Here is a 25010-nt window from a genome sequence, read left to right as displayed (position 1 = left end):
ATGGATTACAGGTAACATTCACACTGAGCTAAAGGGTAGAGCAGCCGCTTTCAAGGTGCGGAACTCTAACCTGGAAGTTTACAAGAAATCCCGCTATGCGACGAACCATCAAACAGGCAAAGCGTCAATACAGGGCTAAGATTGAATAATACTACACCGGCTCTGACGCTTGTCGGATGTGGCAGGGCTGGCAAACTATTACAGACTACAAAGGGAAGCACAGCCGCGAGCTGCCCAGTGACACGAGCATACCAGACGAGCTAAATCACTTCTATGCTCGCTTCGAGGCAAGCAACACTGAGGCATGCATGAGAGCATCAGCTGTTCAGGACGACTGTGTGATCATGCTCTCCGTAGCCGATGTGAGTAAGACCTTTAAACAGGTCAACATACAAAAGGCTGTGGGGCCAGACGGATTACCAGGATGTGTGCTCCGGGCATGTGCTGACCAACTGGCAGTTGTCTTCACTGACATTTTCAACATGTCTCTGATTGAGTCTGTAATACCAACATGCTTCAAGCAGACCACCATAGTCCCTGTGCCCAAGAACACAAAGGCAACCTGCCTAAATGACTACAGACCCATAGCACTCACGTCCGTAGCCATGAAGTGCTTTGAAAGGCTGGTAGTGGCTCACATCAACACCATTATCCCAGAAACCCTAGACCCACTCCAATTTGCATACCGCCCTAACAGATCCACAGATGATGCAATCTAAATCACACTCCACGCTGCCCTTTCCCACCTGGACAAAAGGAACACCTATGTGAGAATGCTGTTCATTGACTACAGCTCAGCGTTCAACACCATAGTACCCTCAAAGCTCATCACTAAGCTAAGGACCCTGGGACTAAACACCTCCCTCTGCAACTGGGTCCTGGACTTCCTGACAGGCCGCCCCCAGGTGGTGAGGGTAGGTAGCAACACATCTGCCACGCTGATCCTCAACACTGGAGCTCCCCAGGGGTGCGTGCTCAGTTCCATCCTGTACTCCCTGTTCACCCACGACTGCATGGCCATGCACGACTCCAACACCATCATTAAGTTTGCTGACGACACAACAGTGGTAGGCCTGATCACCGACAACGACGAGACAGCCTATAGGGAGGAGGTCACAGACCTGGCCGGGTGGTGGCAGAATAACAACCTATCCCTCAACGTAACCAAGACTAAGGAGATGATTGTGGACTACAGACAAAGGAGCACGTCCCCATTTGCATTGACAGGGCTGTAGTGGAGCAGGTTGAGAGCTTCAAATTCCTTGGTGTCCACATCAACAACAAACTAGATTGGTCCAAACACACCAAGACAGTCGTGAAGAGGGCACGACAAAGCCTATTCCCCCTCAAGAAACTACAAAGATTTGGCATGGGTCCTGAGATCCTCAAAAGGTTCTACAGCTGCAACATCGAGAGCATCCTGACCGGTTGCATCACTGCCTGGTACGGCAATTGCTCGGCCTCCGACCACAAGGCACTTCAGAGGGTAGTGCGTACGGCCCAGTACATCACTGGGGCAAAGCTGCCTGCCATCCAGGACCTCTACACCAGGCTGTGTCAGAGGAAGGCCCTAAAAATTGTCAAAGACCCCCGCCACCCGAGTCATAGACTGTTCTCTCTACTACCGCATGGCAAGCGGTACCGGAGTGCCAAGTCTAGGACAAAAATAATTATTCTCAACAGTTTTTACCCCCAAGCCATAAGACTCCTGAACAGGTAACCAAATGGTTACCTGGACTATTTGCATTGTGTGCCCCCTCCCCAACCCCTCTTTTACGCTGGTGCTACTCTCTGTTTATCTTATATGCATAGTCACTTTAACTGTACATTCATGTACATACTACCTAAATTGGCCCGACCAACCAGTGCTCCCGCACATTGGCTAACCGGGCTATCTGCATTGTGTCCCACCACCCGCCAACCCCTCTTTTTACACTTCTGCTACTCTCTGTTCATCATATATGCATAGTCACTTTAACGATACCTACATGTACATACTACCTCAATAAGCCTGACTAACAGGTGTCTGTATATAGCCTTGCTACTCTTATTTTCAAATGTCTTTTTACTGTTATTTATTTACTTACCTAAACACACACACACACACACACACACATACCTTTTTTTCTGCACCATTGGTTAGAGCCTGTAAGTAAGCATTTCACTGTAAGGTCTACACCTGTTGTATTCGGTGCACGTGACAAATACACTTTGATTTGATTTGATTTGATATGTGGATGTACAGAGAAAATGCTCTCTTTTTCATATTACTTTTGTTGGCTTCCCCATGTGGGGGGTCGTGCTCTCTGAGTGGCTCAAGTTCAAGTTGTTGGCCACTGACGAGCATTGCGGTTCTACAAGTAGAATCGGTAGTTTCGTCGCTACTGGGTCAGCACGCAGCAGGTACCACTTTTGTCCGAGCACACTTTTGTTCACAGGCCTCCCACTGTGATAAGTACCTATCAGCAGTCTATTGGCAGTGAGATTATTGGTGTGTTTCATCACTAACCTTAACCTTAACCTTAACCCCAAACCTTAGACCTAACCATAACTCCTACCCCCTAATTCTAACCATAACCCTAAACCTAACCCCTAAGCCTTAAAACAGCCTTTTTTTTCCTTGTGGGGAAAATGGCCCCACTTTTCCTTGTGATACTATCCTGGTCCCCTGGACTTCTGATCCCCACAAGGATACTAAAACCAAAACACACACATAAGGGAAACACTTTTTTCAGATGGTTACACATCATTTGGACATAAAACCCACCGCAAAGCAAGCAGCTCATGGCCCATCTTATCATCATGTAGCTCAGCACGGTCACCTGAGGAGAGAGAAGAACAGGTAGTGGAGAGGAAAGGGAGGACAGAGAGCGAGATACAAGGAAAGAAGATCAGGGAATGTGGGTGTGTGTGTGTGTGAGTCTGTCTGTCTTTGTGTTTGTGCATATGTTTGTGTCTGTCTGTGCATAGGTTGGTGTGTGTGTGTGAGTCTGTCTGTCTTTGTGTTTGTGCATATGTTTGTGTCTGTCTGTGCATATGTTTGTGTCTGTCTGTGCATATGTTTGTGTCTGTCTGTGCATAGGTTGGTGTGTGTGTGTGAGTCTGTCTGTCTGTCTGTCTTTGTGTTTGTGCATATGTTTGTGTCTGTCTGTGCATAGGTTGGTGTGTGTGTGTGAGTCTGTCTGTCTGTCTTTGTGTTTGTGCATATGTTTGTGTCTGTCTGTGCATAGGTTGGTGTGTGTGTGTGAGTCTGTCTGTCTGTCTTTGTGTTTGTGCATATGTTTGTGTCTGTCTGTGCATAGGTTGGTGTGTGTGCATGAGTCTGTCTGTCTGTCTTTGTGTTTGTGCATATGTTTGTGTCTGTCTGTGCTGTCTGTCTGTCTGTCTTTGTGTTTGTGCATATGTTTGTGTCTGTCTGTGCATATGTTTGTGTCTGTCTGTGCATAGGTTGGTGTGTGTGTGTGAGTCTGTCTGTCTGTCTGTCTTTGTGTTTGTGCATATGTTTGTGTCTGTCTGTGCATAGGTTGGTGTGTGTGTGTGTGAGTCTGTCTGTCTGTCTTTGTGTTTGTGCATATGTTTGTGTCTGTCTGTGCATAGGTTGGTGTGTGTGAGTCTGTCTGTCTGTCTGTCTGTCTGTCTTTGTGTCTGTGCATATGTTTGTGTCTGTCTGTGCATAGGTTGGTGTGTGTGTGTGAGTCTGTCTGTCTGTCTGTCTGTCTGTCTTTGTGTTTGTGCATAGGTTGGTGTCTGTCTGTGCATAGGTTGGTGTGTGTGAGTCTGTCTGTCTGTCTGTCTTTGTGTTTGTGCATAGGTTGGTGTCTGTCTGTGCATAGGTTGGTGTGTGTGTCTGTCTGTCTGTCTGTCTGTTGTGTTTGTGCATAGGTTGGTGTCTGTCTGTGTGTTAGGGTGTGTGAGTCTGTCTGTCTGTCTTTGTGTTTGTGCATAGGTTGGTGTCTGTCTGTGCATAGGTTGGTGTGTGTGTGTGAGTCTGTCTGTCTGTCTTTGTCTGTCTGTGCATAGGTTGGTGTCTGTCTGTGCATAGGTTGGTGTCTGTCTGTGCATAGGTTGGTGTCTGTCTGTGCATAGGTTGGTGTCTGTCTGTGCATGTGAGTCTGTCTGTCTGTCTGTCTGTGCATAGGTTGGTGTCTGTCTGTACATAGGTTGGTGTCTGTCTGTACATAGGTTGGTGTGTGTGTGTGAGTCTGTCTGTCTGTCTGTGCATAGGTTGGTGTGTGTGTGTGAGTCTGTCTGTCTGTCTGTACATAGGTTGGTGTGTGTGTTCTCCACACTCACGTCCACTGATCTTGGTGCCCATTCGTTGTACCAGGGAAGTGCTCTGTGCCAGCTGCTCTCTGAAGCTCTGTCCCATGTAGTAGTCAATGTCGTTGGCACGCAGCAGCTCCTCAAAGCCCTGGCCAATCAATTACATTTAGCTGATAGTTCAATAAAACGTTTTAAAATCGATTAAATACATTTGATTCAATCACTGTCAAAAAGTGGTGAATAATGTCCTAGTCTTTGGAGAGATTGTCAGAGTGTCAGACCTTGGTGGTGTCTCCCAGGTGTTGTGTGAGTATGTGACAGACACCACGGCCCTCCCTCATCCTCTGACGCAGGTGGGACAGCTCCCTGGCCTGAGCCTGGATCAGGGTGTTGTACTTCCTGTCCATAGATGGAGGAAGGGGAGGGGTCAGGACATAAAAATACATTTAAAAAAACATCTTCATCATCATTGTTGTTATCGGACATCATCATAGTCATTACCACTGTTATCAGTCACCATGGGAGTCATTATCATGGTTATCAATCATAATCATAGTTATTATCATTGTTATCAGTCATCATCATAGTTGTTATCATTGTTATCAGTCATCACCATATTCATTATCATAATTATTTCCTTCCTTCATTTCCTCTCTCTCTCCACTCACCCGGGCCAGGTAGCACACTTCCCCTCCTCCACCACCCCTCCTTTCCCCTCCAGCCTGGAGCTCTTGAGTTGGGCCTCCAGTGAGGCTACTCGGGACACCAGCTCTCGCAGCTCTCGGCTGGGCTTGGGTTCCATGCGAGGCCCCAGGCTGTCGGACATCCAGCCCTCATCGTCTTCTACACCGCTGAGGGCCGGGGACGCCTCAAATGCCCAATTCACCTGATGGACAGGAGAGAGGAGGAAAAAGACAGTAAATAGTCAGGGAACATGTATTAGCAGCACATAATCCAACAAGCGCATAAGACACTAAAGTCATCAGTCAATGTATTGATCAATCAACTGATCCATCAATTATCAATCAACCAGACCTTATATGTATACAGGGTTGGGGAGTAACGGATTACATGTAAGTGATTACAAAAAAAGGTAACTGTAATCCGTTACATTACAGGCAAAAAAATTGTAATTAGATTACAGATACTTCAAAAAACTAGATGATTACTTAGAAAGATTACTTCTAAATTCATAAAGGATGTTTGCGGAACAAAAAAAACATCTTTGATACTTTTCTCAATGACATTCAAATCAGCATTGAAAAAAGGCGCAAGTGTAAATTTGTTCCACCTGAGCGAGTCTGACCACAAGTCAGAGATCACTATGATGACACACCAGATGTGTTTGATGGATCGTGGGAAAAGAGCAGGAACAGGCTTTTGTAGGCTACAGTCCAAGCTATGTCTTCCAATGGTGCGACTGCTGTCGGCATCCAAAGATTATCCAACCTGAATAAACGCTTGGAGGTAAGGATGACAGCAGTGGTGTTGTCTACGGCGATACGGATATCACTTATTATTGATATCTACATAGCGCATTGATGTGAATCACACTGCTGCTTTCTCATTTAGCTATTTGCACCCTACGGATTGTGGTTGTTGTGGATGGCTGTTCACAAATCTAATTGTGTATTTGAACCCAATAATTGTAACGGCTCTCGTCGAAAGGAGTGGACCAAAGCGCAGCGTGGAAAGTGTTCATGATATTTTATTTTCAAAAAACACTCAAACAAAAATAACCAAAGTTAAAAACGAAAGCGCACAGTTCTGTCAGGTACAGACACTAAACAGAAAACAAGATCCCACAAAACTCAAAAGGAAAAGGACAACTTATGTATGATCCCCAATCAGAGACAACGATAGACAGCTGCCTCTGATTTGGAACCACACACGGCCAAAAACAAACAAATAGAAAACATTGATTTTCCCACCCGAGTCACACCCTGACCTAACCAAACATAGAGAATAGAAAGGATCTCTAAGGTCAGGGCGTGACCCTACCCCCCCCGCCCAAAGGTGCGGACTCCGGCCGCAAACCTGAACTTAGAGGGGAGGGTCTGGGTGGGCATCTACTCTCGGTGGGGGCTCCAGTGCAGGACGCAGACCCCGCTCCGCTTGAGGCTCCCCCCACTTCGTTGGTGCCTCTGGTGCAGGGATCGTCGCCGGGACCTCCGGACCGTAGATCGTCACAGAGGCTCCGGACTGGGAACCCTCGCCGCAGGTTACTGACTGGGAGCCCTCACCGAAGGCTCTGGACTGGGAACCCTCGCCGCAGGCTCCGGACTGGGAACCCTTGCCGCAGGCTCCGGACTGGGGACCGTCGCTGGAGGCTCCTTTCCCTGGATCGTCACTGCAGGCTTCGTGCCATGGATCATCACTGGAGGCTTCGTGCCATGGATCATCACTGGAGGCTTCGTGCCATGGATCATCACTGGAGGCTTCGGGCCATGGATCATCACTGGAGGCTTCGGGCCATGGATCATCACTGGAGGCTTCGGGCCATGGATCATCACTGGAGGCTTCGTGCCATGGATCATCACTGGAGGCTTCGTGCCATGGATCATCACTGGAGGCTTCGGGCCATGGATCATCACTGGAGGCTTCGTACGTGGAGCCGGAACAGGTCTCACCGGATTGAGGAGACATACTAGAAGCCTAGTGCGTGGAGCTGCAACAGGGCTTACCAGACTGGGGAGACACACTGGAGGCCTGGTCCGTGGAACCGGAACAGGTCTCACTGGACCTGGGAGATGCACTGGAAGCCTGGTGCTTGGAACAGGCACCGGATACACTGGGCCGTGGAGGAGCACTGGAGGTCTCAAGCGTAGAGCTGGCACAACCAGTCCTGGCTGGATGCTTACTTTAGCCCGGCAAATGGCACAGGACGCACTGGAGACACAGTATGCAGAGCCGGCACAGGATATCCTGGGCCACTCTCCCCACGGTAAACACAGCGATTTGGCTCAGGTCTAAAGCCTGACTCCGCCAATCTCCCCGTGCCCCCCCATGTGTCTCCTCACATGTCCAACTCTCCTGACCACGCTGCTTGGTCCGTTTTTGGTGGAATCTTCTGTAACAGCTCTCATCGAAAGGAGTGGACCAAAGCGCAGCTTGGAAAATGTTCATGATCATTTATTTTCAAAAGACACTCAAACAAAAATAACCAAAGTGAAAGCGCACAGTTCTGTCAGGTACAGACACTAAACAGAAAACAAGATCCCACAAAACCCAAAAAACCCAAAAGGAAAAAGACAACTTATGTGTGATCCCCAATCAGAGACAGTGATAGACAGCTGCCTGTGATTGGGAACCACACACACACACACACACGACTCAAAACAAAGAAATAGAGAACATAGACTTTTCCACCTGAGTCACACCCTGACCTACCCAAACATAGAGAATAAAAAGGATCGCTAAGGTCCGGGCGTGACAATAAATCAAGAAGTTTAAGCTGCCTATCAATCATGAATAAAATAATTAATACAAATTGAAAGTGGGGCTTTTATTGCTCAATCTAATTCATGCTGATCAAAAAGAAAATCCATAGGCCTAATGGACACATGCTCAACCTTGCACACCTTTGATAGATTTAAAGGGGCAATCTGTAGTTTCTACATACATTTTTTAAACAAATAAATTATATACAGTATATATATAAAGCTATTGTTTCTTGAATAATATAACTTAGAAATCCCTCATGAGCTTAGTTCAACTGTCACACCCCATGATAAACCCAAAATATAACCATGTTTTATTTCAATGTTTGTAAACATTGTAAATGTAAACAAACACTGTATAGCCTCATAATGTCGCTAAAACAATGTTTTTTATATAATGGATGGTCAGTCCTTGCATAGCTCTGTCTATTAATCTGAGAGTGGTTACATTTCTCCAGGCCCATCCCTCAGCTTTTTACCAAAACAGAGGTGGGGAAACGATTTTGTTATTGTTTCATCTGTGGATTTTCCCTTTAAACAGCTGCATATTATGAAGATATCAAAGTGTCACCAACAAAAAGGTAAACAATAGGCCTATAGCAAATGCAGCATATGACATTCATTTTTCACATGTAAATAGCACTTATTCAGTAGTGCTCAAAGCTTGCCATTCCATGAGTGCAGCATTTATTTTTCAACTCGAATCAATGAGCCCAATAAGTCCTCCATGAGAACAAAATCATAAACAACAGAATAGGGCTGGCTAATACATCCTTAGTTTTAGATCTTTCCATGTTATCAGAATTCCACCGTCTCCATCCGGATTGCCCTGCACCTCGCCTTCCGGGTCGTCCCGTTGCCAGCTCCTTGTTCGGGGCGGTGCTCGGCGTTCGACGTCACCGGTCTTCTAGCCATTATTGATCCTTTTTCATTTTCCATTGGTTTTGTCTTGTCTTCCCACACACCTGTTTTCAATCCCATTCAATACCTGTTGTGTATTTAACCCTCTGTTTCCCCTCATGTCTTTGTCAGAGATTGTTTTATTGTCAGTGTAGTGTGATTGTTGTATAGGTGCGCGTCAGGTCCTCGTACCCATGTTTATGTGTTTATGTACATTTAGTGTTATGGAGCATACTCCGTGGACTTTATTAAAAGACTCCATTTTACACTCCATTTGACTCTCCTGCGCCTGACTTCCCTGCCACCTATTACACCTATGCATGACAACTTCCATATTTCCAAGTCCTACTCTTGAAGATCAAGGGGTAAAACATTTATGGTAATGACTGGAATTCTGATAGACTGGTTTTTAATGTAAAGATATCATTGAATCGTATTATTATATGTAGTAGAAAGCAATGGGTTAAAAAAAGCCTACATAACCAAACCATAAAGTAAAATGTAACATCCATATATGGCCAGCTATGTAAACTTTAACATTGATCTCTCCTGCAATAGATGTCGTTCAATTGGTAACATACACATTGCCTTCTTCTAATGTCTCTTAAGGGGAAAGTCATCTAAAAGTAATGGAATGTAATCAGATTACGTTACTGAGTTTGGGTAATCCAAAAGTTACGTTACTGATTACAATCTTGGACAGGTACAGTAACTAGTACCTGTAACAGATTACATTTAGAAAGTAACCTACCCAACCCTGTATGTATATGAAGTACCTTGCGTGGGGTGCGTTCCAGACTGGATGCGTAGTCACTGGTGGTGGATAGTGAACGCACACGTAGCTGCAACCCACGAATCACCTTGTGGCAGCGGGTCAGCTGAGAACGCAGGTCCAGGACCAATTGCTGTAAGGATCCTGCCCCTGGCTCCTCGCCTTCATCAAAAGCTCCGCCCACACTCCCATCGCCATGGAACCAAACTCCGGCACTCTCGTAGTCCTGCCGGTGGCTCAGTGACGTACACATCTCCAGATCATCAAACTCTAGGGTGTATAGATCAGCACATCGGACACAGGTAAGGTAAAGTGACAGGAGAGGTGGGAATGAGAAGTGATGCAGGTACTGTATTGTGAGATGTTTGGTACAGTAGATGTCTCAAGTGACAAACTGAAATAGAAGCAGTGAGAGGTGACACTGTCAGAGAGGTGTAACGGGAGAGAGGCGATAGGTAAGATAGGAGTGAGAGAAAAGACGGGAGACAGGGAAAGGCACAGCTAAGTTACCTGGGCTGCTGGCCTCTCTGTCTGCCTCGTTCTCACTACGGCCACAGGTCTCATAGCCCAGGTCCTGTAGGTCCACCTGGACCTGCTTACTGTCCTGCTCAACTGATGTCTCTGCTGAGAAAGACAGAGAGAGAGAACCATTACTTACAACCATTGAATAAATTACATTGAGTGATTCAATTAAGTTAATCAGTTATACTGTATTTAAATATGTATATGCCACTGTATGTGTGTGGGTTCTTTTCTCTGAGGGAACTTAGGTATATTTTACACAGACCAGTTCAGTACTTCATGATCTTTGACATCTCCACAGAGTTTCAGGAAGAAAAGCTTGCATCATCACTGGTGTGTATGTGTGTTCTGTGTATCTGTGTATGTGTGTTCTGTGTATCTGTGTGTGTGTGTTCTGTGTATCTGTGTGTGTGTGTTCTGTGTATCTGTGTGTGTGTGTTCTGTGTATCTGTATGTGTGTGTTCTGTGTATCTGTGTGTGTGTGTTCTGTGTATCTGTGTGTGTGTGTGTGTGTTCTGTGTATCTGTGTGTGTGTGTGTGTGTTCTGTGTATCTGTATGTGTGTGTTCTGTGTATCTGTATGTGTGTGTTCTGTGTATCTGTGTGTGTGTGTGTGTGTTCTGTGTATCTGTATGTTTGTTTGTGTGTTATGTGCATATCTGTGTATTTGTGTGTTCTGTGTATCTGTATGTGTGTGTTCTGTGTATCTGTATGTATGTGTGTTCTGTGTATCTGTATATTTGTTTGTGTGTTATGTGCATATCTGTGTATTTGTGTGTTCTGTGAATCTGTATGTGTGTTCTGTGTATCTGTATGTGTGTTCTGTGTATCTGTATGTGTGTTCTGTGTATCTGTATGTGTGTTCTGTGTATCTGTATGTGTGTTCTGTGTATCTGTATGTGTGTTCTGTGTATCTGTGTGCGTGTGTTCTGTGTATCTGTATGTGTGTTCTGTGTATCTGTGTGCGTGTGTTCTGTGTATCTGTGTGTGTGTGTTCTGTGTATCTGTGTGTGTGTTCTGTGTATCTGTGTGTGTGTGTGTGTGTGTGTTCTGTATCTGTATGTGTGTTCTGTGAATCTGTATGTGTGTTCTGTGTATCTGTATGTGTGTTCTGTGTATCTGTATGTGTGTTCTGTGTATCTGTATGTGTGTTCTGTGAATCTGTATGTGTGTTCTGTGTATCTGTATGTGTGTTCTGTGTATCTGTATGTGTGTTCTGTGTATCTGTATGTGTTCTGTGAATCTGTATGTGTGTTCTGTGTATCTGTATGTGTGTTCTGTGTATCTGTATGTGTGTTCTGTGTATCTGTATGTGTGTTCTGTGTATCTGTATGTGTTTCTGTGAATCTGTATGTGTGTTCTGTGTATCTGTATGTGTGTTCTGTGTATCTGTGTGTGTGTTCTGTGAATCTGTATGTGTGTTCTGTGTATCTGTATGTGTGTTCTGTGTATCTGTATGTGTGTTCTGTGTATCTGTATGTGTGTTCTGTGTATCTGTGTGTTCGTGTGTTCTGTGTATCTGTGTGTGTGTGTTCTGTGTATCTGTGTGTGTGTGTTCTGTGTATCTGTGTGTGTGTGTGTGTGTTCTGTGTATCTGTGTATGTGTGTGTGTGTTCTGTGTGTATGTGTGTGTGTGTGTTCTGTGTATCTGTATGTGTGTTCTGTGAATCTGTATGTGTGTTCTGTGTATCTGTATGTGTGTTCTGTGTATCTGTATGTGTGTTCTGTGTATCTGTATTTGTGTTCTGTGTATCTGTATGTGTGTTCTGTGAATCTGTATGTGTGTTCTGTGTATCTGTATGTGTGTTCTGTGTATCTGTATGTGTGTTCTGTGTATCTGTATGTGTGTTCTGTGTATCTGTATGTGTGTTCTGTGTATCTGTATGTGTGTTCTGTGAATCTGTATGTGTGTTCTGTGTATCTGTATGTGTGTTCTGTGTATCTGTATGTGTGTTCTGTGTATCTGTGAATCTGTATGTGTGTTCTGTGAATCTGTATGTGTGTTCTGAATCTGTATGTGTGTTCTGTGAATCTGTATGTGTGTTCTGTGTATCTGTATGTATGTGTGTTCTGTGTATCTGTATATTTGTTTGTGTGTTATGTGCATATCTGTGTATTTGTGTGTTCTGAATCTGTATGTGTGTTCTGTGAATCTGTATGTGTGTTCTGTGTATCTGTATGTGTGTTCTGTGAATCTGTATGTGTGTTCTGTGTATCTGTATGTGTGTTCTGTGTATCTGTATGTGTGTTCTGTGAATCTGTATGTGTGTTCTGTGTATCTGTATGTGTGTTCTGTGTATCTGTATGTGTGTTCTGTGTATCTGTATTTGTGTTCTGTGTATCTGTATTTGTGTTCTGTGTATCTGTATGTGTGTTCTGTGTATCTGTGTGCGTGTGTTCTGTGTATCTGTGTGTGTGTTCTGTGTATCTGTGTGTGTGTGTTCTGTGTATCTGTGTGTGTGTGTTCTGTGTATCTGTATGTGTGTTCTGTGAATCTGTATATTTGTTTGTGTGTTATGTGCATATCTGTGTATTTGTGTGTTCTGTGTATCTGTATGTGTGTTCTGTGTATCTGTATGTGTGTTCTGTGAATCTGTATGTGTGTTCTGTGTATCTGTATGTGTGTTCTGTGTATCTGTATGTGTGTTCTGTGAATCTGTATGTGTGTTCTGTGTATCTGTATGTGTGTTCTGTGTATCTGTATGTGTGTTCTGTGAATCTGTATGTGTGTTCTGTGTATCTGTATGTGTGTTCTGTGTATCTGTATGTGTGTTCTGTGTATCTGTATGTGTGTCTGTGTATCTGTGTGTGTGTTCTGTGAATCTGTATGTGTGTTCTGTGTATCTGTATGTGTGTTCTGTGAATCTGTATGTGTGTTCTGTGTATCTGTATGTGTGTTCTGTGTATCTGTATGTGTGTTCTGTGAATCTGTATGTGTGTTCTGTGTATCTGTATGTGTGTTCTGTGTATCTGTATGTGTGTTCTGTGTATCTGTATTTGTGTTCTGTGTATCTGTATTTGTGTTCTGTGTATCTGTATGTGTGTTCTGTGTATCTGTGTGCGTGTGTTCTGTGTATCTGTGTGTGTGTGTTCTGTGTATCTGTGTGTGTGTGTTCTGTGTATCTGTATGTGTGTGTTCTGTGTATCTGTATGTATGTGTGTTCTGTGTATCTGTATATTTGTTTGTGTGTTATGTGCATATCTGTGTATTTGTGTGTTCTGTGAATCTGTATGTGTGTTCTGTGTATCTGTATGTGTGTTCTGTGACTCTGTATGTGTGTTCTGTGTATCTGTATGTGTGTTCTGTGTATCTGTATTTGTGTTCTGTGTATCTGTATGTGTGTTCTGTGTATCTGTATGTCATGACTCTCCTGGTCGAGGAACCAAGGCCTTAGATCAGCTTGGCAAATGGCTGACAGATAGCAAGACCCCCTCTCCCACAGGAGAGGAGACGAGGGAGACAGGGAGACGGGGGGGGGGGTGCCAATCATAAATATTATGCAGCAGAGAACCCTTTCCTGCTCTTCAGTATCAACCAAAGGAATGCCTTTGTCTCTAAAGAGACTGTTGCCCGCACAAAAACTCTAACGTCCAAAGAGTGAACTTTGGCACAATATTTCTAAGATAGGAATGTTAAGAATGGTCAGTGGGGATCTAAAGAATAATAATGTCATATTGCTTTTCATTTTGTGATGTTATTAAAAACTGTATGAACCAAATACTGTAACTTAGGAAGGAAACACATTCTAGCTTTCAAGTTTTCATCCAATATGATGTTAATACAATATGAAGAACGATAAGACTATTTTTCTTAAGATATTAATGTGGTTTTAGTTTTCTAATGAGATCCTAGTTTTCATGTCCTTTTGCACATTAACTAAGACACGCCCTGAATGAGGTCAGAAGACCATGTCAGTGTGATGGAACCTCCCTATTTGACCAGAGTGCTTAAAAAGGACTCGCTAAGAATGAACATACCAGACCAGCAAACGTGAAGCGTGAGCTAAACGTTACAAATGGTTGAAACTCTAAGATCAGAAAACGTGTAGCTGTGGCTGAAATGGCTGAAAATGGTTAGACATTTGAATCTCCACACAAGGTGAAGAAGATAAAGAATAGACCTTAACATTGCCAGTCTGCAGCTGGGCATGTAAAAGTGGTCCTAGAACTTTCACTAAAGACATGAGGCGGGAAGGAAGTAGATCCCATATCAGACAACCATTGGTGCATCTGAAGATCTGTTCTATTTGAACACTCCACTCCACTACAAGACCAAGACAACTACGAAGGACATTGTGTCCTCTGGTGGACAACCAGAGCCTTACACCCACTGAGCCATTCCCATAGAAGGACTGATTGTTTTCAACAGAGAGACGACGAACATAGACATCTGCATCTAAATACATTACATTTCTTACCCAAACGGGCGGTGGAGATGGTAACTCTATAAACAACTTCTCTCGTGGTGCCCCAAATTCCTAATGAGTTCATTGTTACATGATTAATTTAATCTGGTAACAATTAAACATAGTTAGTTGATTCGATAAACATATCTGTGTGTGTTCTGTGTATCTGTGTGTGTTCTGTGTATCTGTGTGTTCTGTGCATCTCTTTGTGTGTGTGTGTTCTGTGTATATGTATGTGTTTGTGTATTTATGTTTTCAGCATATGCAAGAGGACTCACTGAGTAGTTCCCTGTAGTCTTTGAGTTGTTCAGCCTGTGCATGTACTGTGGCCTCAGACACCATGAGTCTCTCCTGCAGCTCTCTGCTCTCCTGTCTGCTCAGCGCCAAATCAGAACGCAGATGCGCCGCCTGCTCACGGAGACCCGCATCCATATGCTGCCAGAACCCGCCCACATCGCCGGTGACATCATCAGATTCAGCCTCCTATAGGGCACAAGACAAAACAGTGGTGTTAAAAAAGGGGGGGAAAAGTCTCATTCACTTTTACATGACTAGGAAAGACCATCATGGTCCAACTGTTGATATATCACAAGCTAAAATAAAGCTCACGGAAGCAGCAAACGGAGATCGGACACCTTTCTTGTCATTATGGGAGAAAAACACATTGACATGTAGAGTAGAAGAAGTGAGAATATGTCCTGCATTCTATTTCCGAAAGCACATGCAGCAGCAACACAGAACACTGCTTTCCTCTGGTCTCTTTGGCCTGAAACCCAGGAGCAGCAGCTGCCCAGAGGCAGTCATGATGCTTATATAAACTATCAGCCCTACATAGACTGCTCTAGCTATACCAACAGAGAGATATGAGGAGAGAGGTGGAGAAAAATAGACAGACAAAGAGGGAGGGAGAGATAAAGAGAAAGAGAGGTTTACACTATTCTGGCATAGACTGGTTTAGGGTAGAGGACTGTATGTGTACCTTCTCTGTTTGGTCTGGCTGGTGATGGGAGAGGAGAGTCCCCAGGTCTAGGGAGTGAGGTCTGGTATACTGTCTGTTCCCCCTCCCCTCTCTCATCCTCACTGCTGGGGGGCCATAGTTGCCCTGGGTGGGTACCACTGTTGATTGTGCCTCCTCCTCCTCCTCCTCCTCCTGTCCCCATCCTTGGCAGATGTCTGTTTGATCCTCCAGAGTTCCTAGACCCTGTAATCCCCCTTGGCTATCTTTCAGGGCTTCATTCTCTTGTTGTAGCTTCTGCAGTGTTCTCCTGCAAGAAATAGACACCAGAGGATTCATGATTAACAACCACATCAACAACCACAACAACAACCACCACAATAACAACAATGGCTGCAATGACAATCAGACTGTGAGCCTTTGACTGTGCTTCTTGTAGGTAGATGGGAGACACTGAGATAAGTAGGTAAGTGGGTACTGTGTAGGTACATACCTCATCTGGGCTAGGGAGGAGCAGCCGGTTGTCTCCAGCTGTGTTCTCATCTCCTCCACTTCTTCTTCTAATGCCCTCTTCTGTTCAGCCAGCTGCTGTCCCTGCCCCTCTGCCCCCTGGGACAGTGCTCCGCTCGAAGGTCCTCCAGACAGCACCCCCTGCCCACAGGCCACCACAGAGTTCTGCACACGAAAGAAAGGAGAAGAGAAGGGTAAAAGAGTGAGGGGAAGACAGGTAATAAGAGAGAAGGGAAGACAGGTAATAAGAGAGGGGGAAGACAGGTAATAAGAGAGGGGAAGACAGGTAATAAGAGAGAGGGGAAGACAGGTAATAAGAGAGGGGGAAGACAGGTAATAAGAGAGAGGGGAAGACAGGTAATAAGAGAGGGGAAGAAAGGTAATAAGAGAGGGGAAGACAGGTAATAAGAGAGAGGAGAAGACAGGTAATAAAAGAGGGGAAGACAGGTAATAAGAGAGAAGGGAAGACAGGTAATAAGAGAGAGGGGAAGACAGGTAATAAGAGAGAAGGGAAGACAGGTAATAAGAGAGGGGGAAGACAGGTAATAAGAGAGGGGAAGACAGGTAATAAGAGAGAGGGGAAGACAGGTAATAAGAGAGGGGGAAGACAGGTAATAAGAGAGAGGAGAAGACAGGTAATACAAGAGAGGGGAAGACAGGTAATAAGAGAGAAGGGAAGACAGGTAATAAGAGAGAGGGGAAGACAGGTAATAAGAGAGAGGGGAAGACAGGTAATAAGAGAGAGGGGAAGACAGGTAATAAGAGAGAGGGGAAGACAGGTAATAAGAGAGAGGGAAAGACAGGTAATAAGAGAGGCAGGAAAACAGGTAATAAGAGTGGGGAAGAGGGGGGAAGACAGGTAATAAGAGAGAGGGGAAGACAGGTAATAAGAGAGAAGGGAAGACAGGTAATAGAGAGGGGAAGACAGGTAATAAGAGAGGGGAAGACAGGTAATAAGAGAGAGGGGAAGACAGGTAATAAGAGGGAAGAGAGGGGAAGACAGGTAATAAGAGAGAGGGGAAGATGGTAATAAGAGAGAGGGGAAGACAGGTAATAAGAGAGGGGAAGACAGGTAATAAGAGAGGGGAAGAGAGGTAATAAGAGAGAGGGGAAGACAGGTAATAAGAGAGGGGAAGACATGTAATGAGAGAGAGGGGAAGAGAGGGGAAGACAGGTAATAAGAGAGAGGGGAAGACAGGTAATAAGAGAGAGGGGAAATTAGTGTACATAATTAGTCAATAATAATTGGTCAAGCCTAAGAACATAACTGCAGTTACATTATTTTAAAAAAATACAACATAACATGAAAATGATTAGTTAAAACAACTCTAACATTGTTAGTCTGGGTACAGGTCTGTGTCTGCTTAAGCCAACAGCTTTGTTATGGTCTCATTTGGCAAGGGAACAATGCAGCGTTGTTGAATACAGAAACAGTCTGGTACCCAGGCTACAGATGTAGGATCTTAATTTGATCACTCTGGTGCAGAAGAAGTTTCCTGCAATGCAGAAGCGTATCTGAGGTTTAAAAGGGCTTCTGAAGTTTGTAATTTTCACTTTGACACACACACACACACACATACACACAGATACATGCATGCAGCACACTCACACTGGTCAGCCAGAAAGGTGCAACTGGAATGTGACTGTCAGTATAACAAACAGAAGAGTTTTTCCATAACAGACCTAGAGCACTCTGTGCTGGGGATATGGACATAGACACACACACACACACACACACACACACACACACACACACACACACACACACACACACACACACACACACACACACACACACACACACACACACACACACACACACACACACACACACACACATTAACATGCATAGACACACGCACACACGCACAGACACACATGCACAGACACACACGTACAGACACACACGTACAGACACACACTCACACGCACAGACACACAAACAGACACACAAACACACACAAACAGACACGACACAGACACACACACACGCACTATAAACACTATACTACCTCATTACAGTTGTTCAGTAGGGAGAAACACTATACTATCTCATTATAGTTGTTTAGTAGGGAGAAACGTTATACAACCTCATTATAGTTGTTCAGTAGGGAGAAACACTATACGACCTCATTATAGTTGTTTAGTAGGGAGAAACACTATACTACCTCCTTATAGTTGTTTAGTGGGCAGAAACACTATACTACCTCATTATAGTTGTTCAGTAGGGAGAAACACTATACTACCTCATTATAGTTGTTTAGTAGGGAGAAACATTATACTACCTGGTAAACGAAAAATGTAGCAACCCCTACAGAAATGTCCAATCACAATCACCAATCACAACCAACATAATCATTTACATTTCCTGTTGTTGTAGGATTATTTTCCTGCTGTAGCATCAGGCTCAAATTAAGATCCTACATCTGTAGAAGATTGTCAACATTAGCTATAATGAAATCAATGACTGTATAAGGGGATGAGAGGCACAAGACTGGTGTAGAATCTAGTATCCCTTTAAGAATTAAAGGTAAAGAACCACATGTACCTTAGTGGAGGCCAGACTTTTGGCAGTCAGTTTATCCTCATCGTCTTCAATACTGTCTGAGAACTCATCAGTGCTGCCCTCTTCATCATCTCCCTCCTCTTCTTCTTCCTCCGTGCTGAGCTCTGAAAACACAACAGCCAACTGATCAGATCAGACACTTCCTTGTCTTTTCTCTCTCCTTCCGAAGTCTGTTTTTCTTACGTACCCCACCAATCCCTCTCCTCTTTCTCTCTCTCCCTATCTCCCTCTCTCACTCCTTCTCCCTCTATCTCCCTCCCACTCTCCATCTCTCTGGTCTGAATCACTTCAGCAGGAGCCATGAGGGAAATGTTATGTGACCAGTAGACAGCCAAACACCCACGTTGAGCCCAGACCAGGACAGACCAGCCCCTCTGTCTTTTTCCCAACCATGTGGTGTGTGTGTAGCACAGGTCCTCTCTGTGTCCTGTCCATGTCACTACATATGGTCCTCAGGAAGACATTCCACAATTAACTTAAAAACAAACTAAATGGCGACATTCAGCCTTTTTTCCCCGTATTAGTTGAGATGGACACATTATTAACATGCACGTACACCATATACAAAGAGAAGCATGCAAAGCACAAACACAATTCACTCACATTGCAATAATGTTTGTTAACTAATCAGATGCCAAAAGGTACTGTGGAATCTTCAGATTGTCAAATTCTTGTCTACAGAGAGCAACAGAATGTCTGACACACGCAAACACGCACACACACGTCAGCCAGAAAGGTGCAACTGGAATGTGACTGTCAGTATAACAAACAGAAGAGTTTTTCCATAACAGACCTAGATCACTCTGTGCTGGGGATATGCACACACACACACACACACACACACACACACACACACACACACACACACACACACACACACACACACACACACACACACACACACACACACACACACACACACACACACACACACACACACAGACACACACACAGACACACAGATACACACACAGATACACACATACAGTTAGTCAAAGGTTGGAACATAATAGTTGTTTAGTAGGTAGAAACACTATGCTACCTCATCATAGTTGTATAGTTGGAGGGAGAAACACTATACTACCTCATTATAGTTGTTTAGTAGGGAGAAACATTATACTATCTCTTTATAGTTGTATAGTTGCAGGGAGAAACACTATACTACCTCATTATAGTTGTTTAGTAGGGAGAAACATTATCTCATTACAGTTGTATAGTTGTAGGGTGAAACACTACACTACCTTATTATAGTTGTTTAGTAGGGAGAAATACTATACTACCTCAATATAGTTGTTTAGTAGTGAGAAACATTACACTATCTCATTACAGTTGTATAGTTGTAGGGTGAAACACTACACTACCTTATTATAGTTGTTTAGTAGGGAGAAATACTATACTACCTCAATATAGTTGTTTAGTAGTGAGAAACATTACACTATCTCATTACAGTTGTATAGTTAGAGGGAGAAACACTATACTACCTCATAGTTCATTAGTAGGGAAAAACATCATACTTCCTCAATATAGTTGTTTAGTAGGGAGTAACACTAAACTACTTCAATATAGTTGTTTAGTAGGTAGAAAAATTATACAACCTCATTATACTTGTTTAGTAGGCAGAAACACCATACTACCTCATCATAGTTGTTTAGTATGGAGAAACACTATAAAAACTCATTATAGTTGTTTAGTAGGTATAAACATTATACTACCTCATTACAGTTGTATAGTTACAGAAAGAAACACTTTACTACCTCATCATAGTTGTTTAGTAGGGAAAAACATTATGCTACCTCATTATAGTTGTTTAGTACGGGAAACACTATATTACTTGTTTCATAGGGAGAAACTCTTTTCTACTTCATTATCATTGTTTAGTCGTGAGAAACACTAAACTTCCTCATTATAGTTGTATAGTTACAGGGAGAAACACTATACTACCTCATTATAGTTGTTTAGTAGGGATCAATACAGTTGAAGCCGGACGTTTATATACACCTTAGCCAAATACATTTAAACTCAGTTTTTCACAATTCCTGACATTTAATCTGAGTAAAGATTCCATGTCTTAGGTCATTTGGAATCACCACTTTATTTTAGGAATGTGAAATGTCAGAATAATAGTAGAGAGAATTATTTATTTCAGCTTTTATTTCTTTCATCACATTCCCAGTGGGTCAGAAGTTTACATACATTCAATTAGTATTTGGTAGCATTGCCTTTAGATTGTTTAACTTGGGTCAAACGTTTCAGGTAGCCTTCCACAAGCTTCCCACAATAAGTTGGGTGAATTTTGGCCCATTCCTCCTGACTGAGGTGGTGTAACTGAGTCAGGTTTGTAGGCCTCCTTCCTCACACATGCTTTTTCAGTTCTGCTCACAAAGTTTCCAAAGGATTGAGGTCAGAGCTTTGTGATGGCCATTCCAATACCTTGACTTTGTTGTCCTTAAGCCATTTTGCCACAACTTTAGAAGTATGCTTGGGGTCATTGTCCATTTGGAAGACCCATTTGCGACCAAGCTTTAACTTCCTGACTGATGTCTTGAGATGTTGCTTCAATATATCCACATAATTTCCCCTCCTCATGATGCCATCTATTTTGTGAAGTGGACCTGTCCCTCCTGCAGCAAAGCACCACCACAACATGATGCTGCCATCCCCGTGCTTTACGGTTGGGATGGTGTTCTTCGGCTTGCAAGCCTCCCCCTTTTTCCTCCAAACATAACGATGGTCATTGTGGCCAAACAGATATTTTTTTGTTTCATCAGACCAGAGGACATTTCTCCAAAAAGTATGATCTTTGTCCCCATGTGTAGTTGCAAACCGTAGTCTGGCTTTTTTTTATGGCGGTTTTGGAGCAGTGGCTTCTTCCTTGCTGAGCGGCCTTTCAGGTTATGCCGGTTTAGGACTCATTTTACTGTTGCTCTTGATACTTTTGTACCTGTTTCCTCCAGCATCTTCACAAGGTACTTTGCTATGGTTTTGGGATTGATTTGCACTTCTCACACCAAAGTATGTTCATCTCTAGAAGACAGAACGCGTCTCCTTCCTGAGTGGTGTGACGGCTGCGTGGTCCCATGGTGTTTATACTTGCGTACTATTGTTTGTTCAGATGAACGTGGTACCTTCAGGCGTTTGGAAATTGCTCCCAAGGATGAACCAGACTTGTGGAGGTCTACCATTTGTTTTCTGAGGTCTTGCTGATTTCTTTTGATTTTCCCACGATGTCAAGCAAAGAGGCACTGAGTTTGAAGGTATGCTTTGAAACACATCCACAGGTACACCTCCAATTGACTCAAATGATCAGTTACCCAATCAGAATCTTCTAAAGCCTTGACATAATTTTCTATAATTTTCCAAGCTGTTTAAAGGCACAGTCAACTTAGTGTATGTAAACTTCTGATCCACTGGAATTGTGATACAGTGAATTATAAGTGAAATAATCTGTCTGTAAATAATTGTTGGAAAAATTAATTGTGTCATGCACAAAGTAGATGTCTTAACCGACTTGCCAAAACTATAGTTTGTTAACAAGAAAATGGTGGAGTGGTTGAAAAATGAGTTTTAATGACTCCAACCTAAGTGTATGTATACTTCAGACTTCAACTGTATATACTACCTCATTTAGTAGGGAGAAACACTATACTACCTCATTATAGTTATTTAAAAGGCAGAAACACTATACTACCTCATTATAGTTGTTTAGTAGGGAATAACACTATATTACCTCATTACAGTTGTTTAGTAGGGAGATACACGATACGACTTGTTTAGTAGGGAGAAACACTATACTACCTCATGATAGTTGTTTAGTAGTGAAAAACTGTCACGCCCTGACCTTAGAGAGCCATTTTATTTCTCTATTTGGTTAGGTCAGGGTGTGATGTGGGGTGGGCATTCTATGTTCTATTTTCTATGTTTTGTATTTCTTTGTTTTGGCCGGGTATGGTTCTCAATCAGGGACAGCTGTTTATCGTTGTCTCTGATTGGGAACCATACTTAGGCAGCCCCTTTTCCCACCTGTCTTTGTGGGTAGTTAACTTTGTTTGTGGCACATAGCCCTTAAGCTTCACGGTTGTTTTTGTATTGTTTATTGTTTTTGTCGGCGTCATCCTAATAAAAAGGAATATGCACTTTGGTCTACTTCATTCTACGGCCGTGACAGAAACATCATACTACCTCATTATTTTCCTAGCCACCGTGCTTCTACACCTGCATTGCTTGCTGTTTGGGGTTTTAGGCTGGGTTTCTGTACAGCACTTTGAGATATCAGCTGATGTACGAAGGGCTATATAAATACATTTGATTTGATTTGATTTATAGTTGTTTAGTAGCGAGAAACACTATGCTACCTCATTATATTTGTTCAGTAGGGAGAAACACTATACTACCTCATTTTAGTTGTTTGGTAGGTGGAAAGATTATACTACCTCATTTTAGTAGTTTGGTAGGTTGAAAGATTTTACTACCTCATTATAGTTGTTTAGTAGGGAGAAACCTTATACTACCTCATTATAGTTGTTTAGTAAGGAGAAACATTATACTACCTCATTATAGTTGTTTAGTAGGGAGAAACCTTATACTACCTCATTATAGTTGTTTGGTAGGTAGAAACATTATACTACCTCATTATAGCTGTTTGGTAGGTAGAAACATTATACTACCTCATTATAGTTGTTTGGTAGGTAGAAACCTTATACTACCTCATTATAGTTGTTTGGTAGGTAGAAACATTATACTACCTCATTATAGTTGTTTGGTAGGTAGAAACATAATACTACCTCATTATAGTTGTTTGGTAGGTGGAAACATTATACTACCTCATTATAGTTGTTTGGTAGGTAGAAACATTATACTACCTCATTATAGTTGTTTAGTAGGGAGAAACCTTATACTACCTCATTATAGTTGTTTGGTAGGTAGAAACATTATACTACCTCATTATAGCTGTTTGGTAGGTAGAAACATTATACTACCTCATTATAGTTGTTTGGTAGGTAGAAACATTATACTACCTCATTATAGTTGTTGGGTAGGTAGAAACATTATACTACCTCATTATAGTTGTTTGGTAGGTAGAAACATTATACTACCTCATTATAGTTGTTTGGTAGGTAGAAACATTATACTACCTCATTATAGTTGTTTGGTAGGTAGAAGCATTATACTACCTCATTATAGTTGTTTGGTAGGTAGAAACATTATACTACCTCATTATAGTTGTTTGGTAGGTAGAAACATTATACTACCTCATTATAGTTGTTTGGTAGGTAGAAGGCTATTTAACCGTAATAACAACCAAAAAGTTCTAAGACAATCTGTCAAGCAATCAGGAGTTTAAATCTCCCTGAAATAAATACCAATAGCTTCATATTTCCATATAAATGCTTCATACTATGAAATCCTCTTCCTCGTACCAGGGCATGTGTATTGTGTGCAGTTTTTGCATAGCAACACACATCTGCCAACAATTACAATGAGGATAATACAATCTTCAGTTTGTGATCAATGGAAGAGTCTTATGGAAAATATTATTCTTGGTTAGGATTGTTTTGAACCATCTAAAACGTACTTTTAACCCTTGGCACTGTGTATTAGGGTGGGGTGGGCCTATAGCTATGTGGGTGACGGGGGACAATACGGCTGTTTGTTTAGCTTACCGCAAATTTAAGACTGGTGTGTATGTGTGTTGCTCAGTCTACCTCTATTCCAATGTCTAATTAAGGACTTACAGTATTATGACTGAAGTACGTACAACATAATCATCTTTCTGTGAGCAATAGGAAATAGTATAATCAATGTATCATATATTTATGGTGTAGTAATTAATTCCATGATATTACATGAAGAGGGTGTGATCTAGTCTTTTCTGTTAGGGGACATCTTCATGTGTCCAGTCCTTACCGGAGCCCCTGCTAGTGACGGTGACACACAGGCAGTAATCCAGGCAGTGTAGAAATCATGTTTTATACCCTTCTGTACATTCATGTTCTTCTTCATATCATCCTATTTCTATACGTAGTGTGAGGCACATATTAGTACCGTATCATATTAGATTTATGCCCAACAGTAAGTGATTGATGCATTTATGTTGTCAATAACTGTTCACTCATCACATCAAACATAGCCATGCAGGCAGGAAATGCATGCCACAATGTCATGCAAGTGGCAGAGAAGTCATAGGTTAAGACAGAGAGATGGTTGTTTAGCTCCTAAACATGACAGATCTCTTTCTTCTATGAAAGAAAATGTGTCTTTTAAAGATATTCTTAGAATATGTGTGTGTGTGTGTGTGTGTGTGTGTGTGTGTGTGTGTGTGTGTGTGTGTGTGTGTGTGTGTGTGTGGTAATGGTTTAAGTCCAATGCATCTGTTTTTATCTTATTATCAAATCATTTCTGGGTAACAATTAAGTACCATGCTGTGATAGATTTCAATCAAAATGGTAAAAAAAATTTTTTTTAAATGGCTTCTTAGTGAAGAGAAATTTCTCAAGCAAGAATTTTGCTAGGACTGTCTGGGAGTGGTCTGAGTGGGGATGGGAAAACTGAAAACTAGCTGTGATTGGCAGAAATTCTTTCTTTTTTTCTTATTGCTCTATTAACTAATTTACCGGCCAAAACTCCACCCCACCAAAACAAGCAGATATTTCAGGCCGTCCTTTCAAGAAGCTCTTACA

The 25010-nt window shown here is 42.7% G+C and overlaps 1 protein-coding gene across 8 annotated transcripts in view; it reads right to left on the bottom strand.

The window, feature by feature from the left end:
* Positions 1-25010, bottom strand: part of LOC112259651 (myomegalin) — a 113561-nt gene that overhangs the window by 24154 nt on the left and 64397 nt on the right. For 7 of the 8 annotated variants that reach the window (XM_042329008.1, XM_042329001.1, XM_042329006.1 and 4 more), the window contains 10 exons: positions 18316-18437; positions 15751-15932; positions 15282-15567; positions 14581-14785; positions 9886-9999; positions 9380-9645; positions 4932-5149; positions 4545-4662; positions 4294-4411; positions 2768-2822 (listed from right to left, as the gene is read on the bottom strand). In XM_042329008.1, coding sequence (XP_042184942.1) covers positions 2768-2822; positions 4294-4411; positions 4545-4662; positions 4932-5149; positions 9380-9645; positions 9886-9999; positions 14581-14785; positions 15282-15567; positions 15751-15932; positions 18316-18437 — 1684 coding nt within the window. The remainder of the gene's footprint in view (positions 1-2767; positions 2823-4293; positions 4412-4544; positions 4663-4931; positions 5150-9379; positions 9646-9885; positions 10000-14580; positions 14786-15281; positions 15568-15750; positions 15933-18315; positions 18438-25010) is intronic. The other variant, XM_042329004.1, reaches the window with a different exon arrangement.

Source organism: Oncorhynchus tshawytscha, linkage group LG10, assembly GCF_018296145.1.
Source record: "Oncorhynchus tshawytscha isolate Ot180627B linkage group LG10, Otsh_v2.0, whole genome shotgun sequence".
Classification (NCBI taxonomy): domain Eukaryota; kingdom Metazoa; phylum Chordata; class Actinopteri; order Salmoniformes; family Salmonidae; genus Oncorhynchus; species Oncorhynchus tshawytscha.
This window is presented reverse-complemented; position numbering and strand designations above follow the sequence as displayed.